General features: G+C 50.7%; 1 protein-coding gene across 1 annotated transcript; it reads left to right on the top strand.

The window, feature by feature from the left end:
• Positions 1 to 6,939: 6,939 nt before the first annotated feature.
• On the top strand, positions 6,940 to 9,203 carry NCS57_00280500 (EST1-DNA-bind domain-containing protein; the record flags this gene model as incomplete). Its single annotated transcript, XM_053052823.1, has 3 exons — positions 6,940 to 7,160; positions 7,224 to 8,486; positions 8,534 to 9,203. The coding sequence occupies 3 exons, from the start codon at positions 6,940 to 6,942 to the stop codon at positions 9,201 to 9,203; spliced, it is 2,154 nt and encodes a 717-aa protein (XP_052918069.1).
• Between the last annotated feature and the right edge of the window lie 9,121 nt (positions 9,204 to 18,324).

Genomic DNA, 18,324 nt, shown 5'->3' with positions numbered 1-18,324 from the left:
CGGGGGGCCTATGCTTAAGCAACAAGGCCAGTTAGAACCTAGGGCAGGATCCTGAGGATAGGGATAGCTTCACGTAAGCTATGATATATCAGATATCTATCAATCAATCAATCAGATCAGATATAGAGGGCAAATTATCAGTTCAGATCAGATTTGGGTCCTGATCTGATTTGATTGATCTGACGGCAGCCCTGGCTTCCTTAGCCTTGTCCTCAGAGTAACCCCGAGCCAAGTTCAATTAAAAGCGTTGATTCGTTCGTTTGGGTGGCATGTGTTAGTTTAATAGACCCTGTGATCTGGGTTGGAGCCTAGTTGCACGCCCTGGCCAGGGGGAGGTATGAAGAGCATCATGGCATGTACGTCACAAGAATATTTCTTTGGGTATTACAAATCATAACAGCACTGAAGTCTTGTGCTCCTAGAGGTATGTATAGGTACCCCGGAATCCAAGATCCATTTGTCAGGGCCATCTGTGTTGTGTAGGGAGGAAGGGGTAGTAGATCAGCAGCCAAAGACGTAATTCGATACGCTTGCATCGTCGACATCAATAAATCCGAGCCAATCCACCGAACGCAGCTCTGACTGTGATCTGTTCCCGATTACTTCTAGCTTCTTTCCTTAGTCGAAGATACGATCCCAGTTCCTCGTCCGTGAGCCCTGCGGTGGAGGGCAGCTTAACAGTGTTTCCCATCCTAGCTTTCTGTAAGAGACACTATTGACCATTGACGCTTCAGCCCTAGTTAATACAATTGAGTAATTCATACGCTGTATTAATGTTTTGCATTGTTGTCCTTATCCAGACTGGGTCTAGTTTGCGTGCACCTTGTTGAAGTAGCCAAGTGCGAACCCGAAGCTCCCAGGTCGCAATACTGTCATTGGCTATAATTGTATAAAGACGTTTTACTCGAGATAATATGAGGAGCTAATGTAAAAACCCATCCTTCAGCAGGAGCATCTTATTGCACAAGAGTTCACTCCACCCTAGACAGGGAGGCAATGAATCCACACGTGAAATACAGATGTCCCGTTCACCACACAGGTCAGCTCATTAGTTAATTAATATCCAATAGAAGAACCTGCTGGATGGTCGGGAGAACTATACATAGTCTTCTAGAAACCCATAGTCGTTGGCCAGGTTCACGTTATAGGAATAGATTTGAGTGACTGTCATCAACGGCAGCCACCCAATCAAAACATCACAGAATGATTGACAGAGAACCTATCTCTCTGCCGCTTGAAATAAAGTTATAAGTGAACTGGACTATGTGACTCCTGAAACTCCCATTGGACTTCAATAGCAAGACTACACCTGACAAATCTGTCTCTTGGATGCTGTGCTATAGACTGGGCTCAACCATGGCAGCTGCGCCTGTGATTGACTGGATTATCGGGATCCCTTATCAGGATATTACAGTAGAAAGCAATCGCAGTGCAAGCATCTAGCCCCAAGGACTCTATGGTGTTTACACCAACTCAATGATGTCTCGGTCGACAGCGGCTTATCGACCTGATGGTTGCCCTTTGGGTCGCAGTGAGGCAGTCTCCGCACAACACGTGTGTCCTCGGTGAGTGCCCCATGAGGCCCTCCCGTCTGTCACGCGCGATACTCTGTTGTTTCCCCTCACTACACAACTCCCCTCCCTGCACTGCTGTCTGCCGGTAGATATGGTTGCATGTGCAAAATTGGATTTATACGGTAGCCCAATTTTCTCAGGCATATTTGCAGCCGGAATTAATTAATAAGTCATGACAAAAAGCCTGTGCTGCATTGCACTGCATATTTAGTGACTATCGACCGATGTATCTACCCGCCTTGGCCTCAGACCTACCTCAACTGCATTGTGGCAGGATTTCAGGCTAATGAACGGATAGTGACAGCATTTGTCTTGGATTAAAATCATGCTCGAAACCACAGAGCCAATCTCTGCCCTGAAGCCCACCCTACTGGTTCATTATTCAAGCCCCAGTGGCTACAGACTCTTCGCATGGCATCCAGTTGCCGTCGATTACACCCACTACAGCAGACGCTTCAAGTTCACTGGGATAATAGATGATCTCATGAGCAGCGCTGATGCCTTGAATCAAAATGCAGTTTGTATTTGGATCACGTCATTGGGAACAGTGATGAGAAGTCACGCATTGGCGATGAGAGGATCAAACAGGCCATCATGATTTCAGCTTTGACATCATCACATGGCCCCCAGCTTGTTTTCCTCTCTAGATCACCTACCAACTCGCAGCCACATCGCCCTGTCCAAGGCTTGGCCATCACAGTAGAAGCCCGTTGGCCTGTAACTCTGGCCTCGCAGGCATGGAAGTCATGCAATCAAGACCAGGCTGTGAGCGCCCGGGGAAACGGGAAGCTACTGGGGCCAGCCTACCGGGCGGGAGGACCTGGCTCGCAATTGGACCCAGGTAGGCTTTCGTTTGGCATTGAGCAAACAACAGCAGCAACTGGAAAAATAGCAACCAACACCAACGAGCATGATTGCCTTTGCTTGAATCCACTATTTGTTGTTGTCTGTCGGTCTGCGTATGGCTCCAGACCCTCCATTCGTGGGGGAATAAACGGGCGCGTATGGCCCTGTAGGGCTGGGCATGTATGCTCCCTGCCGACATTCAGACATACATACCCAGACCGCTATTTTGATCCAACATAGCCCGTTCGTTGACTGACAACTCACCAAACTCGCAGGAGTTTGTCTATGCAATCCGCAAGGCAAGTGTGCAGTAGCGCGGGAAAACGGGCAACGACGGGAAACAGAAACACTTACCGCCAAAGATGATCAAGGAGAATGACTTCAGTGCAGATCGGAGATGCGGTTGAGGCTCAACAAAGGCAAGGCCTGGCCTGAACCTTGATGCCGCTTGCCGAGGAGTATCAGAATCCTACTGGGAGAGTTTCAGTTGCCTTGCGGGTTGTGTCTGTGTTAGTTGTTGAATGATCCTTTGTCTTTTGTCACAACAAACTCAATTCGAAACCATGGCCCAGCCTCATGAGGGGTACTGAGCTATGTGGCTTGTTAGGCACGGGTAGAAGCTTGCCAGAAGACTCTTTGTGAGACAATGGCTGGATAAAAAAGCCAGAGCCTGATTAATATCAGGCAGAAAGGCTTTCTGCGGCCGTCGTAGCGGGCGACAGCGTCGGTGGGCGCAAGTTTCAAGTCAAATGACGACGGCTCGTGAGAGATGGTTGGTACACAAGCTAGGTGAGACGAAGTCACGGAGTACAAGACGGCAGCCGAGAAGCAGGCAGGCTGGGACTTCGTATAAAGTGCAAGGAATGGAGGACAAAAGAGAATTGGAGGGGGATGTGGCCCTTTTAAACATGCGCACTGGGCGGCCACGCGTGGGAGCAAAACCGTTAACTAATACCTCTTACGTGCACGATAAAATAGATATGCGCGGTGGTCTCTTACGTGTAACTCTTAGGTGCTACAGATAGAGGCTGAGCTGTTGCACCTGTGATACGATGTTGTGCATCTTGTCGGGCGCAGGAGAGGACATGCATCAGAGCCTACATGTCACTCAAGGCTGTAGATCTAGTCTGGATACAGCGATGGTGTATCACGGGAGGACGGCAGCTTTTACACAGAAGTGTGTTTCACGCTTTGATTGACCAAATTTCAGAGTATCGCCAAGAGCTGAGACAAGAGGCAGACAATCGGGCTGAGATAATGTCCTCATATTGACAAATTGAAGTTCAAAGCCAAGGGGCCATGACCAAGTCGCAAGCAGCTGCCTCTTTGGGTTGGAGCTTAGACTTGTCTATTGGAATTGATGATTCCCGCTGATCGACCACATGCGACTAGACGTGCCGCTCTGCGCCGGGAATGGAGGCTGTCAGCGTCAATGTGGTGGTCTTTATGATTTTTTGGGGAGCTGAAAATAGTCGTGGCTGAGCTGATCCAGTCAGTTGGGTCACTCAGGGGACCAGTTGCGTCGGTTGCCAGGACAGCTTATTGGTAAGAAGGAACTTTGGTTATGCCGCTGACTACATTTGACCTTATACGGGAACTATTTTCGAAGGGGAGCTATCGTATTTTGGCGTGTCAGCTTTGCGGTTCTGCACTGCAAAGTGTGTAAACGCTGCTAACCGCTGCTGACCATATAAGGCGCCCAAAAGGCAACCAACAATCCCAGGGGTTGGTTGAAGGGGGAACAATGAAACGAGGCTGCGTCGGCTATCCCTTCGGTTGACCCTTCGGTCGATGAAAACTGCTTCAGGGGAGCAAGGCAACCAAGCCATAGCTTCAGTATGCTCTGGGCAATCAAGGAATCTTATATTGGCAGGAGGTTCCTGGACAGGAAGAGAGATTGCTTCACTTCTGGTGCTTGGACAACATTCCAGACGATGGGTCGCATCAACTGGTCCCCTTTCATGGGGCGCTTACAATGCAAGTCATTGACCTACCTGCATCCCTCGCTAAGGCAAGGCTGTGCGCTTTATCTGCTCATTGGTTGTGCTAACCAGCATCAGTCAATGAGGCTCATGAAAAGCACCAGTTTGGGGACCATGCGTCTTCAGCTAAGGCAGACTCAAGCCACAGGACTAACCGACTGTTCTTACCGAGGTGCTCTGGCTGTCCGAAGTGTCTCGTACGTTTCCGTAGTTATTATCACATTTCATTACTTTCTTTTTCTTGTTGATTCCGCGCAAGTTCCGAATGTCAATCAATGCAGGTACTGTGGCGATCCCATCACAGTGAGGCGCGCGGCTCCGGACCCGCCTCGGACACGGCACACCCCGCCTCATCCGGCCGGAATGTCGGAGGCGAACATTGGGATTTGTAATGATTCACGCCCAATCGGTGCCCCTCTGGTTGTTGAATGATGGATGATGGCGTAGATCGACGTGGCGCAACGACGTGTCCACGTAGATTGAGGCCAGCACAATAGACATGTTGTTGGAGTTGAGGTTCCCTGTATCTGCAGGAACTGAGGCACATTTAAGTGATAGGTATGTAGTATATCAGGAATCGAATTCCCCCCTCAGTTTACGCGTCAGGCAGAGGAGTTTCAACTCTCCGCTTCAGCTTCTGCACGCCTTGCTTCCACCCACGCCTACGTTCGTGTATCGAAGATCGTGCCTGATATAGTAGGCACAATGTAGATTGCCACGAAAATCACTGACTCAGCTCCGATCAATGCCCCATATAATGGCCATTTCCGCCACATTGCCGCCTTACCATGCGTGGCTCAGCTTGAGCCTACCTACGATTGCGGTGGTTTCACTCTCCCGAGATTTGCTTGTTGTGATGGACAGACTTCCATCTCAAGTCTACAAGCCGGCCAGATATCTCGGCTTCACTTGCCGTCGTGTGGCCATGAGCGGGGGCTCATATCCGACGGCACGAGGACGTGAGTCAGTCAAGTACTACCAATCGAAGGGAATCGTCGACATTGCGATGAAAATGATGGCGAGGCGAGGCGAATGATCCACCAAATGTTGACGCCAATCTCAAATCTCGTTCCAGTCGGCCGGTAAGACGGTTTGTCTCGACCATGTCGAGCTGACAACAAGTCCAACACGAGCTCTCTCGTCCACTGATAGTATTTTCGATTCGACTTCAGAGACGCGGCCTGCTCTCTCGAGCTGACGACGAGCGAACCAGATCTATACAAAGTCATTCAGGGGATCCACGAAAATGAGGAGTAGCAACATGACTGGTTCTTGATGCTCTCGGCTCTGACGTTGAGAGGGTCCTCGCCGTGAAAAGGGGTTGGAGCCTGGCGACCGCTGCATTCTGAGCTTGGGCGGATGAATTCCCCTGAGGTTGAAAAGCATTTGCGGAAGAAAGACAGCAAATCGACGGTGTAGGGATGAAGTGGAAGAAACAAAGGAAATGATATTGCTCTGGATCATGGGAGGTGGTATTGACCGACCCCATGCCCTGGACTGGGTCGCGCACTGGTTTTGAGGCTCAGAGCACCCGACCAGGTAAGGTAACCTGGCGGGCGCCCGAGCCTCAATTGTACCTAGGTAATGTACCCCCCCTTGAGCGTTGGGGTTGAAAGCGAGGTAGTGGAGGCAGGATGTGCATTTATTACCGCTGACATAGAGGAAGGGGGCTGCACTCATGGTTGAATTGGCTGGGAGAAGGCAACAGGGCGGATCGTCCGCATTAAATACAGAAATATGGCTATAAGGATCACTCTCTTCTGCGATGGTGGGAAGTTGTAATAAAATCCAGTTGCTTCGAGGTCTTTCCAGTCAGTTTCTTCCTTCCGTCTTCTAGTTTGTTACAAGCGGAGGGATTGGAGGGCCAACCCTTTCCAGTGTGCCACATCACATTCAAAGACGTATCTTCTCCAGCGTGGACCGCTCCGCTGGGGATTGTGAGCACTCTTTCTCTATCTCTCTACCACTGTCACTTCGTCTTTTCATCGTTGTGTCGACACGTATACGTTCTATCAGTTACAAGGTGCGAGCCCTAGAGCCCGCGGACCCTGATGGGGGTGTAGGCGCTGACTTGGGGGATGCGGCTCTGCAGAAAAAAGGCAGCTGGCGAACTAGTTCGCAACTTCTTGAACCCCGCCATCTTTCGAAACCTGCATTCTTCTCGCCTCGCAAATTTTGGCAAGACACACCCGACCAGGTATGTAATCTACCCCCCATTGGGGGTGCAGGTGGGGAATTTCAACCTTCCCACACACCCGCCTAGGCTGTAAAGATGGTGCCTTTCGCCTTTCTCGCGAGAACGTCCTGTCATGGCCTTCATTCATATAAGGGCTAGGCCTTTGTGATCTGAATGAATTGCCTTACGGCCCCCCTCTTGCATTTGTTTTGTCGACCCACTGACGAGTTGTTCAGCCTTGCAGCCTTATCCGCGACGCGCTTGTATAGCCTCGGCACAACGGATCGTCCACGACGCAGCGGCACTAGCACCGAGCGGAAGTGCATTCACGACTTTCCCATATGATTTCAGCATCTGAGCAATGGACAACATCGCAGACAAATGGGTTGGCTACCTCCGAAACCGAGATCGCCAGGATAAGGGAGGAGGTCCGAATAGTTTCCCATGCCCCGAGTGCAACCTCGAGGTTGGGAATAGCCTCGAATCCTGGCGAAGTCACGTCGCGTCGGACCCTGAGCACCAACAGCGGTGGCCTACGGAGCAGGAGGTAGAAAACACCTTCAACCAATACGTTCAACAAACGTGGGTTCCCCCTTTTTCCCCGACTCTTCCCGCTGTGGCTTTTTATTCACAATTCTCCTGCAGATCGGCAAAGCCCGATGCATCTCTAAATAACCGCAAACGCCAGGCGGGCGAGACACCGGCGTCCAACAACATCGCCGAGCCTGATGACACGCGCGAGGCTAAGCGCCGGTCCCCACCACCGACCAATCCCCAGACACCATCAAGTCCTTCCAACAATCGAAGCCGAGCCCGAAACGACCCTCGCATCGATCAGGGAAGGCCTCACAAGAATACATCTGGGCGACAACTCTGGACCTCGGAGGATGGCATCCCTTCCAAGACCCCTCAAAACCAGGGTCGAGCTGTGCCCATCGCCTCGCAAAGGCAGCCACCTTCGAATCAGAACAACCCCATCACGGCGCCTCAGAGTTCGCCTCAGCCTGGGCAAGATGACGACAATACATCAGTCATGATACCTCAGCCAGAGACCAGGCCTATCTCTCAAGATCAACTAGTTGCCGAAGTAAAAGGCATATATGCCGGTCTCGTCATGGTTGAAACAAAATGCATCGAAGTTGACAATGCTCAATCCTCTAATGCCGAGTCAAATCCTAAGCTCAATAACGACCAGTGGCAAGCCCTGATCGCTCTACACAGAACACTGTTGCATGAGCATCATGACTTTTTCCTTGCTAGTCAACATCCATCCGCCAGTCCTGCGTTGCGACGACTAGCATCCAAATATGCGATGCCTGCGCGCATGTGGCGACACGGCATCCATTCGTTCCTTGAACTTTTGAGACACAGACTGCCTGCGTCTTTGGAACACATGCTTACGTTTTTATACCTGGCATATAGCATTGTCGCTCTTTTGTACGAGACTGTGCCTGCCTTTGAGGATACTTGGATTGAATGCTTGGGAGATTTGGGTCGATACAGAATGGCCATCGAGGACGACTGCATTCGAGACCGCGAGACCTGGACTGGCGTGAGTCGTCATTGGTACAGCAAGGCTTCTGATAAGTCTCCTACAACCGGCCGATTGTACCATCACCTTGCTATTCTTGCAAGGCCCAATGCCTTACAACAGCTTTCTTACTACACAAAGTCACTCTGTGTCCTGATCCCTTTCCCTAGCGCTCGGGAGAGCATCATGACCCTATTTGACCCAGTATTGAGCAAGAGCCCCAACCGCCTGGCGCCAATCGATGCAGCTTTTGTGAGGGTTCATGGCATTCTCTTTTCCGGAAAGTCCAAGGACAGGCTTGAAGAGTCGATGGACGAATTCATTGGGCAGCTCGACAGCTATATTGGACGCGTAACAAAGAGATGGCTGGACGCAGGGTGAGTATCTTAATACCGTTTCAGAGGACTTTTGCTAAGTGAACTAGATATTATATCGGCATTTCTACTGGCTGCTCTCTTCTGGGCTATGGCTCCGAATCCAATTTGCTTATGCGGGCCATGTCACAAAAGCCTGAAGACAACGACGTTGCCATGGACGGAAGCTCTATCGTAGAGGCGAATCCGGATGAGACGTTCAAGCAGGCCCTTGACTTCGCGGTGCGAATTATCGAGACGGTGATGCGACGATGGGGTGACACTAATACGCTCCCATTCCTGCACACCGTGCTGGTATTCATGAACCATATGACGCGATTCCCAGGGGCCATTTCTCACATTGAAGGGGCTTTCCCATGGAAGCTGACATCTCTGATGCTCAACTCCCTTCTGGTATCATGCGAGGCCGGTTACGAAGTGCACTCCGATTTCCGACGTCCTGAAAGGGAGTTGCCCCGGCCTCTACCTGAGGACTTTGCCATGCGTGGATTGATCTACTCAGAGGACTACTTCCCCAGCGATTGGTTCAAAAACGACAAAATTGATGAGGACGAGAAATATTTTGAGCTGGGGTCCATGGTAGAAGAGAGAAAGGATCGAATCCTTTCTCTCGGCTGCAAGATGGCCACCTCGGGATCCTGGCTCATCTGGAACCCAGACACCCGTCAATTCACCGTCCCGGCCAAGTATGATGTGGAACTGGAGGATGTCCCAGCCTGAATTCTCACCGACAGCCTGGCAGAAAGAAAGATCAGCAGTTTCTCGCTGAGTCTAAGAGGAGCGAATCTCCACACTTTATGCCGGGCGGGTTGGAAAGGGAAGGCATACTGGGACATTGTTCAGGAAATCTACCTCTACAATGAGTGGTTTCCCTTGGCAGAAGCTGGGGTCCAGAGTTACGATTACAACCACTCTAGAGCCGGGGCGGCTATACCGGTCTCGGCGACTCACAGCCGTGAGCCCTTGTCCCAAGCACCTTTCCTTCTAAGCCCGGCAGGAGAGACGCTACTTGTGGCGAAGCGAGAGTGCCAAAAGCATTCTTGGCGAAGCTTTCTTTCCGTCAGGCTGAGAATTCAGACGACACGACACACATTCTCTTCGCATCCGCATTATTCAACACACGTTGCCTCCTTACAGGATTCAACCGGCAACTTCAGTCACCCATATACGTTGGCAGTTTCATGGATCTTGGATTGCGCTGCATTCAATGGAGGGCGCCGCTCGTTCCATGGCTTCATATTGTTGCGCATCCAAATTGTTACGGACATGTTGTTTCTGGACTACATTCCTTGGTTTCTTTGTGTCGTTTCTTTTCTTTTCCTTTCTTTCCTTTTGTATCCTCATTCTGGTGGTCAAGACCCCTGGTCTTGTTTAGAGACAGGTGAACACAGGGGGCGTTATTTGGTAGATGTAGTAAATTCCAGTGCCAATAAAGCAAACAAATGTACTCTTCTCCTGTTCGGATCGGTGTCCAGGCTTTGGATTTGCTTCCAATGGCCAATCCCCAACAGCGCACCTGGCGTAGGCTTGTAGAGTCTGGGGCGCAGAAGCACTACGTGCTCTGTAGCACGGGGCGACTGACATGTGGCGTCACGAACCAGTTCGTCAACGATGACGTACCCCTGTCGGGAGGGGAAGCCATCGTTTTCATACCGTGAATGTTGCGCTCAGCTCCGCGTAGTACCTGTTTTCACGAGTGAACCACTCCGTACTGGGTGGCAGTGAGCCAAAAGAGGAAGTGACCCTTGTTCGTCCCCCTGATATGATCTGACAAGGTGTACTTTTGAAATGGCCATGGCATGCACAATTGCGCCAGCCATTCAACTCTCACTCTGGTTCATGGATATCTACGAATCGCATGCCTAGAAGTAACCCAATAACATGGCATTCCACTCCTTTATCGACCACGTTTCTCGAGCTGTCAAAAAGCGCGACGGAGCGGGCCGGCCGGGGAAGTGGAGCCCTTTCTCCAGGGGCACGAGAGGACCCTGCATGACGTCCCAGTCACTCGGGACCAACTGAGCAAATTGGGGGCCAGGAAAGCAGAATCAGGCTGCGGGCGACAGTTGTAACCGCCCGCACCCCAGGAATGTGATCCATAATCCCTATTTAGGCAATCAATTGTCTCTATGATGGTACGTGTTTGTTTGATTTTCTTTTCGCAAAGAATGGTGTCGCTGACGTAGTTCTTGATGTCGTGGATTGGGCTTGGGTCGGCAAAGCATATGAACCAAATTTTGCATGGGTGTTTAACTACGCGTCACCGCGTGTGTGGCTTGGTGAAACGCGGGGAAAGGGAGTTGCGCGTTCATTCGCCGTCCTCGCCCCCTGGAAGCCGAGTCGGAGGCCTGCCGGCAGCACGAGTTCGGGTTCCGATCCAATAGGTGAGAAGTCGGCTTATACGCGGCCAGCACATATCTGGGGTCTATGGATTGCTGATGCTATGGTTCAGGCATCGCATCACCCACCCGAGACTGAGGTCGCCGTGAGGCCTGCTGTTGATGGCCTCATCACACGCGTAATTACACTGACGGTCTGATTGAGATTGCAAATATCAGCCAGGATTTTGAGGATGGCCCCCTTAAATGTGCTTTGGCGCTTTGATACGAACCAAAGTGCAAGGCCACAACTGAAGCTGAGGATGGCCACAGCCAAAGCTCACGATGGCCTCACCGTGAATGCTACCTATGGCTTGTTCGTGGTGGTGCAGCCTTTTTCACGGTCACACATCTTGTGTTTCTCAATCACGGGCATTCTTCATACCAGCGCCCGCCTTTCAATGCAAGGCGATTGCACATGTCAGTGATATTTGAGGTGGCCGCGCGGTGGTGTTACCGATGGCTTGCGCGTAACTACACAGTCTTCTTCGCAGTCACTCATCTCGTGGTTCTCAGTGACAACCATGCATGATACCAGCGCCTATACTGAGATATCACGCAATTGCACATGCTACGTATTGAGGATGGCCTCACAGTGATGTGATGTTACCCATAGCCCGTTTGTGATGGTGCAGTCCCGTTCACTGTCACGCGCATTGTGATTCTCAGCGATGGGCGTCCTTTGTGCCAGCGCCTATCCCTGGAAGCAAGGCAATTGTGTACGTTGGCTTTTAGGAGTATTGAGGATGACCTCGCGGCGGTGCTACCTATGGCTTGAGGTGTTGACGATCTGACAGTTGAAGACTCAGCCACGCAGCTTGCGATGCCCCTAAGCGCCCAAATTTGGATTCAAGACAATGTGAATATTGCCTTTGAAGATAGTAGGGATGGCCTCGTCACAGCTGAAGTTGTTGGTCATGTCGCAGTTGAGCTAAGCCACACAGATTGCGATACACACCGGCAAGCCTCATGAAACCTATCTTTAGATAAGGCAACCCGCTCCTGTTCCTGAAGGATCCTACCGATGTGATAGGATCGTGGCTATACATGGAGACCGGTGTGATTGGCGACCAGCCTCGAAACCGAGGTTTGATGATCTGCATCCGCAGTGTATCACAACTTGACGCGGCAGTTGTCTCGGGTAGAGTATGCCGTGAAGATCTGAAGGCCTGGGCCATGTTTTACAGCCCCTTGAGCTTTACACAACAGGGTGCAATGGACGCCTTTTTGTCAATGCTCGACTTGAAGACTCGGGGGGTGCATCATGGCTGTCAAGTCAACCAGCAATTGGATCAACCAGCCACCACATCAAATAGTTGCGCCTTGAAGGCCTCAGTCCTCACTGGGCAGTTTCCAGAGTCAAGTTCCGAAAAATTCCACATTCAAGTCCTAGACACCTCAGTCATCAATCTTCTAGAAGCTTTTTCCGAAGGTTACATTGTATCGAGTAATCTCGGAACCCGCGGGACCTTGCAAGGCAGCTACATACCCATATGCCCGTTGAGGCTCCCGAGGCTTCCATGATTACCATATGAAGCCCGAGGCTTCCCTCGGAAGTCTCCATCGTCAAACCCGGAACTGAATTTTGAGTCCCGCGAGGCTTGGAAGAAGAAACGAACCCCAAGTCCGTCGTCGTCGTCGTCGTCGCAAGGCGTCCGTCCTGCCTAGCTCGGACTCCGACATAAGAGGAAATGAAGCAAAAAGGCAACCAGACCTAGCAGGGGACACCCACTTAGGGTGCAGCCTCGCTAGAGCATGTGACTAAGATTCTTCGAGACGAGGCTGTCCAAGTCGATCCATCGCAATTGCGCCCAATCGAGTCCATCTTATCGTGTGGGGGACGAGGCACCAGCATTAAGAAATACGTGTACAGACTCGGCTGGAGCTGCTATCTGCAATTAGCATGATATTCTATGGAATCACGTTGATCGAGTGTCTCTTGGTGGATAGAGAAAGCCGAGTTAGGACGCGCGTGGGTGGTGGTTGTGCACGAAGTAGGTAGGTCGGGGGTCGGACCCCCGTTCTTGGCCGTGGGGTCGGCCTGCGTGGGCACCTTGGTAGGCTCACGGGAGAAGTTACCCATCAATGTGCGAGGTTCAAGTGGTTCAAGTCTCACCAGCATCCATATCAGGCATACTGTACTTCTTGAGGCCTGCCCAGGATACGCACGACACGTGACAGCCGCATGTGTTGCAACGCAGTTGCTCTCAAGCTTGGAGATCGCAAATGCGATGTCGAGTCCTTATCAATCAAGTCCTCACCGAGCTGGTTGACACCCCTTGAGTTTTGGGTTGAAGCACATGATGTCACGATTTAATCGTGTGTTGATCTGCTCACTGCCATAAAACATCGGGCAACAGATTGGTTGCCTTGCAGCTGTTCGCCATTTGTTCATGAGGCTCTGCTCTGTGACAAGTCTTTCCCCCGCGCAGATGAATGTACCCTGGGTTCACAGCAGATACGAGCAGTTCATGCGCGTTCCCGTTCCCGCTCTGAGACTATCGTCATCGAAGTGAGGAGCTTTGATCAAGTACAACTCGGATGCCTCTGTCCGACATGCCGAGGGCAGCTACTAAAGGCTGGAATGTGACCCTAGCACGTGTGGACAATGAACCATCGAGCGGGTTACCGTGTTGGAGTAGCCTAGCATTTCTGCTGTGCTGCGTTTTGCTGCATGTGCTGGTGAAGGAATCCATCCATCCTTTGTATTCCCTGCTTGAATGAGAGAAGAGGAAACATCCATGGCGGTGACTCCATGGTCAAGCATTGCATAATGGACCCCCATACTAATCTGAGCGATTTTCGCCTGCCCATGACACGTTGAATTGATGTTCGATGAGGTTCTCCGACTAAAGAGGCATTTTCAGCCGCACCCGCCTAACGCAAGGCAACCGGCTGCCTCAAAAAACCAGCCATTCATATCTAATAACGCGATGCATGCCAGGTTTCTCTCTCGCTTGACAAACGCCCCTTACAGCGAAATGATTTTACCAGCCTGCCTCAACGTGCACTCTTGGTAACCCTACCTCCACAGCGAGAAACCTTTTTCTTTAACCCTATTAGCCGACTCGGCTGTCCCTTTCAAGTAGACTGTCGGAGGTGCAGACCAGGCTCGGAGGTTCCAGAGAGGGAAAACTCTGCATCAAAGGAGTATTCCGGATGCATTGTCATTGTAATTTCGGTCATGAGGAAGCATCGATCGGTTGAGAGGAAGACGCCACTGTTGAGTCCTCTTGAGTTGTTGAGATCTTTGTCACGATAGGCCAAGTTGCGGTGTCAATGAGGGTTGAGTCCATTGGCCCAGGATCATCAAGTAACCCACGAACTGTAGCATCAAGACACTCGTCAATCATTGTCTCGTAGAACAAATATCAAATCCGATTTATCGTTGCAGCTGTTTACTTTGTAGTATAGATGCTTGCTCTGGGTAGAACTGCTGTTAAACGGCCCGGTTCCATGATCTGACCTGTCGCTAATGCTGCGCCGTCAACGTTGCAACCTCGGAAATACAAAGAACGAACTGTAGAATTCATCCATAGTCTCGTAATTAATACGGAATCTTGTTCTTGAGAAGAGATTTCACTGCAATTTAGTTCGGCCGAGAATTGACCTGCTCACGGACACGGTTGCCCAAGGTTTGACTGAGACAGCTCCATGAGCAGTGCAGCCTGATCTGATAATAAACCAATCATAAATCAAAGAAATCAAACCTCCAGACTGTCTTTGACTGTCCCTTAGATATATATACCACTTTGCGGACCTTTTCTCCCCTAAAATTCGTGTTCCATTGGCTATTTCATGAGAGTCTGTTCCGGCACAGGTGAGGTAACTGGCAAATTACAGTTCACAGTACACGCAGCCTGACCAGGCTGAACGAAAACTTCGGTCTCTTGTTCTACCACTGACTTTATATAACAACGCCAGTTGACTTTTCCCTGGGGGACGTTGGCTTCCAGATGTAAGCGGCTGATGATGGAAGGACAAGCAAAGCAAGGGAGACAATACCACTAGCATCCAGTTTTTTTTCCCCTATTGATGGTACTGATTCTAATTTCTCTTCTATATCTAGGAGAAAGTACGAGAGCACTCAGCGCTGTCTTCTCAGGCTTTTTCTAAACACCGGACGGTTTTGATAGATTTGCGTGAAAAGGGGGTTGGCAAAAGATTCCAGGCCGAAGCTCAAGAATGAAATACTTCCGACGGCAGCCTTGTTCCAAAGTATCCTGCAGGCTTATCGTCTTTCTACTTGCATGGCAACGTTGCCAGGGGACCAAGGGAGGCTCTGTTGTGGACATGTGGTATTGTGAACTGTTAGGTTCCTACCGTATTGCCTCAGCAGATCCAACCGAAATTATTGGTTCCGGGAGAACACAGTTGACCAAGTATCAAAGTACTCCTTAAGGACTGTCGGTGTTGGAAGAGTGCAGGCCTTGAGGGATCAGCAGTCACTTCCAGCCGATCTGCTGAGCCGATACGGTGCCAGCAACTACTTACCCTCCATCCTAATACCATGCAGCAACCCCACGTCCCGAACTATTCAATCTTCTCTCATCTTCACAACTGCCCCATCCCTTGGAGCTTCCATGTTGAGATGTGCGAGTCTCCCTGAGTGATAGGCAATCAATAGCAAGAAAATATATATCAGATAGCGGGTTCACGCCATGGGTTAGGTAAGTAGATATTGTATCCAAACGTCTTCAAACCCCCTAGATTTGGTCAAACTCTCTCGGATAGCTATGCACAGAGGTGGGAACTAGAAGCACTAGAAGGCGGCTATGGGGTGACATGTAGATCCCGAATGCTTCTTTTTACGCCACTCGTCTCAATGCAACTGAGATTGGCCGAACCCCTCCTTCCCCATGGTTCGATCATCCTAATATGGCAGCACACCCAAAATCCTCGTGTCAGTCGACGTTCGGCCGAGAAGGGGGCTTCCTCCGTTACGAGACGGAGACGGAGTGTCTCTAGCCAATGGCAACCCCGAATAGGCACAAGAAAGCAGGTAAAGCACGCTGCAACGCCCCCTTTGAGGCATCGAGTATGTATCTGCATGGATTAGGCAAGTAGATGTATTTCAGGTGTTCTACCATGTTGGTCTGTTGCATGAAACGATGTTCAGGGTGGTATTGGTCCGTCTCATCGACGCACCCGTGACGCTGTAGAAATCGCTTAGAAGACTGCAAGTCGACAGATTGAGTAGTAACCGGGGTTTATAAACACTTAAACAGTCCAATTTTATCTCACGCACACTCTCTACTTGTTACAATCCTTATTCAACAGCATCTCGACTCGACCTGGCCTTCGGCTTACCTCCGTATCCGCCTCATCGCGAATACTATACCCCCCAGCACAGGGAAGTTGAAGTGAATGTCTACCTACGAAATCTTGCATTCCCAGCTATCTATTATAGGTCTACCGGCGTGTCACAGGTGACAGAGGTATGTATCAAGTCACAGTCCTTGTCCGGACCCTCCTGCCTCAAGATTGAATCGACAAGATTTCGCAGGAAAAACAGGACAACCAGGACGGCAACAAGCAAGACTCACAAATTGGAGATAACATAGGGGTCAAAGCAACTTCCGAGTACCCAGATTCCTGTTGATGTGAGATCTCTGTTGTGATAGCCTCAACCAACGATCTCTAGTGAGTGGAAGTCTTGGAGTCTCCTCGAGTAGACAAAGCAATGGCTCGGTTTCAGCCACTCAAAGGCTTGTAATACTCCATTAGAACGGCCTCTTGAGAGTCGGCAACTTTGTTTCCATCTGGATATCGAATACCACCGACCAACATCCAGTCATCCAGTCTCGTTGTCCAATGTTAGGACGAGTGTAAGGTTACTCTCTCACCAATCCACCCTTGAAACCTTCTTCTCGTCCCCCAGATTTCTCAACTTTTCTCTTTATTCTTCTCTTTGATTCGTTTATGGGTTGCACTTCTATGTTTGGGCTGCTCGTCACTTATTCCTCCCTCCCACCACCATTCAACTACAACTATCCCAGGTCCAACTTCTCATCCTCAGCATTCTATTTTTCTTTACGACCTCAATTTCACTCAGCCGGACGTTCTGGTTATTCTGAACAATGTCATACTGTATCCGTGGAGCACCATTTCTCAGGTCACTCCACCGAGCAGCAGTTTGCTGGTTTGTACACTCAGCTCGATGACATTTATGGAAGTCGATCAGTGACAACCCAAGAACTAGTTCCTAAATACCTTTCTAGCTTATTATATAGCCATAGTCTATCACGCTCTTCCCTCGCTGGATTAGACTGCCTTCGCATCGCTGAAAGGGGGGTGCAGATGAGGGTTGCCTTTCCATCACGACCGAGGACGCCCCAGGATATTATCACCTGCTCGAGCGTTTTTCCGGTGAAGAAAAATATCAAGCAGTGAGCCACTCGTTAGTTCGGCTCCTTCCAGTCGGCCTGCACGCTTGACCTTACAGCAGAGTCCAGCAGTTGGTGGTGGGCATGGGCACACTGTGCGCTTCTTCAGCAGTAACACGTCGGTGCTGGTTCTGCCCTCCGACGTTCTCCTCGCCTGAAATCCTCCCTTTCGCAGTTCCACTAGCTGGCTCAATCTTACTCAAGGAGCTGGAATCAGGTTTACCGGATGACACAAGTGGCTCTGTTAGGCAACTCACTTTTGATATTGGCTATTCCAGGCGGACGACGCAATCGACAAGTGGACGCCTCCAGGAACAGCAATCAGGATAGCTTCAAAACTCTTTTTAACACCATTTGGATCATCAGAGGTCTCTATAAGTACGCCAAACTTGAGTACCAGCTACACGTCCCCCAGACTGATGTTGGCGCGTAGCATTGCAGTGTTTCGTGAAGATATCGCCAATCCAGGCACATGCGTCACGAGAGAAGATTGAACCCCCAATTGTACTCGATTCAGATCTCCAGCGTCAGCTCCAGTTTATCCTTAGGGCCATGGGGCGCTTGTGGCACGGCAGTTCCAGAGGCAGTGGTTTGACCCTTGAAGGCCCCAGAGAGGCGGCGACATCGTTGCCCTTGCTCCAGAGGCGCCGCAACTTCGTCGCATCGAGCAGCTTCAACTATTGGATCCACGGAATGCATTGCGTTGGTTACTCATCTCACTAATACGCCCCTTTCTCGACATGGACCTCAATTCCAGGGAGACCCGTAGGGTACCACGACTCCAACCTCGCGCGACGCGGGACCGCCATCCTACCTGCTCTCTCAAGCCTCAGGGGCGATGCTAGCGTGTATGGTGTTATTGCTTGGGCCTGCATGCACACGGTTAAGGAGAGATCCAGAACGTATGTCAATTGGGGCTGGACGCTTCAACAAGCTGTTGGACTCCCAGCTTCAGCGGCCCAGAAAGGGTACGGCACCGTAAACCCGGCCACAGGAGATGAGCCGTCTGGTCTGCGCAAACTCTATTGTTTCTCTACAGTTTGATCACCAGCGGTGCGCAAACGTGGCAGTCATCCC

This window comes from Fusarium keratoplasticum, chromosome 2 (assembly GCF_025433545.1).
Source record: "Fusarium keratoplasticum isolate Fu6.1 chromosome 2, whole genome shotgun sequence".
In the NCBI taxonomy this organism is placed as follows: domain Eukaryota; kingdom Fungi; phylum Ascomycota; class Sordariomycetes; order Hypocreales; family Nectriaceae; genus Fusarium; species Fusarium keratoplasticum.
This window is presented reverse-complemented; position numbering and strand designations above follow the sequence as displayed.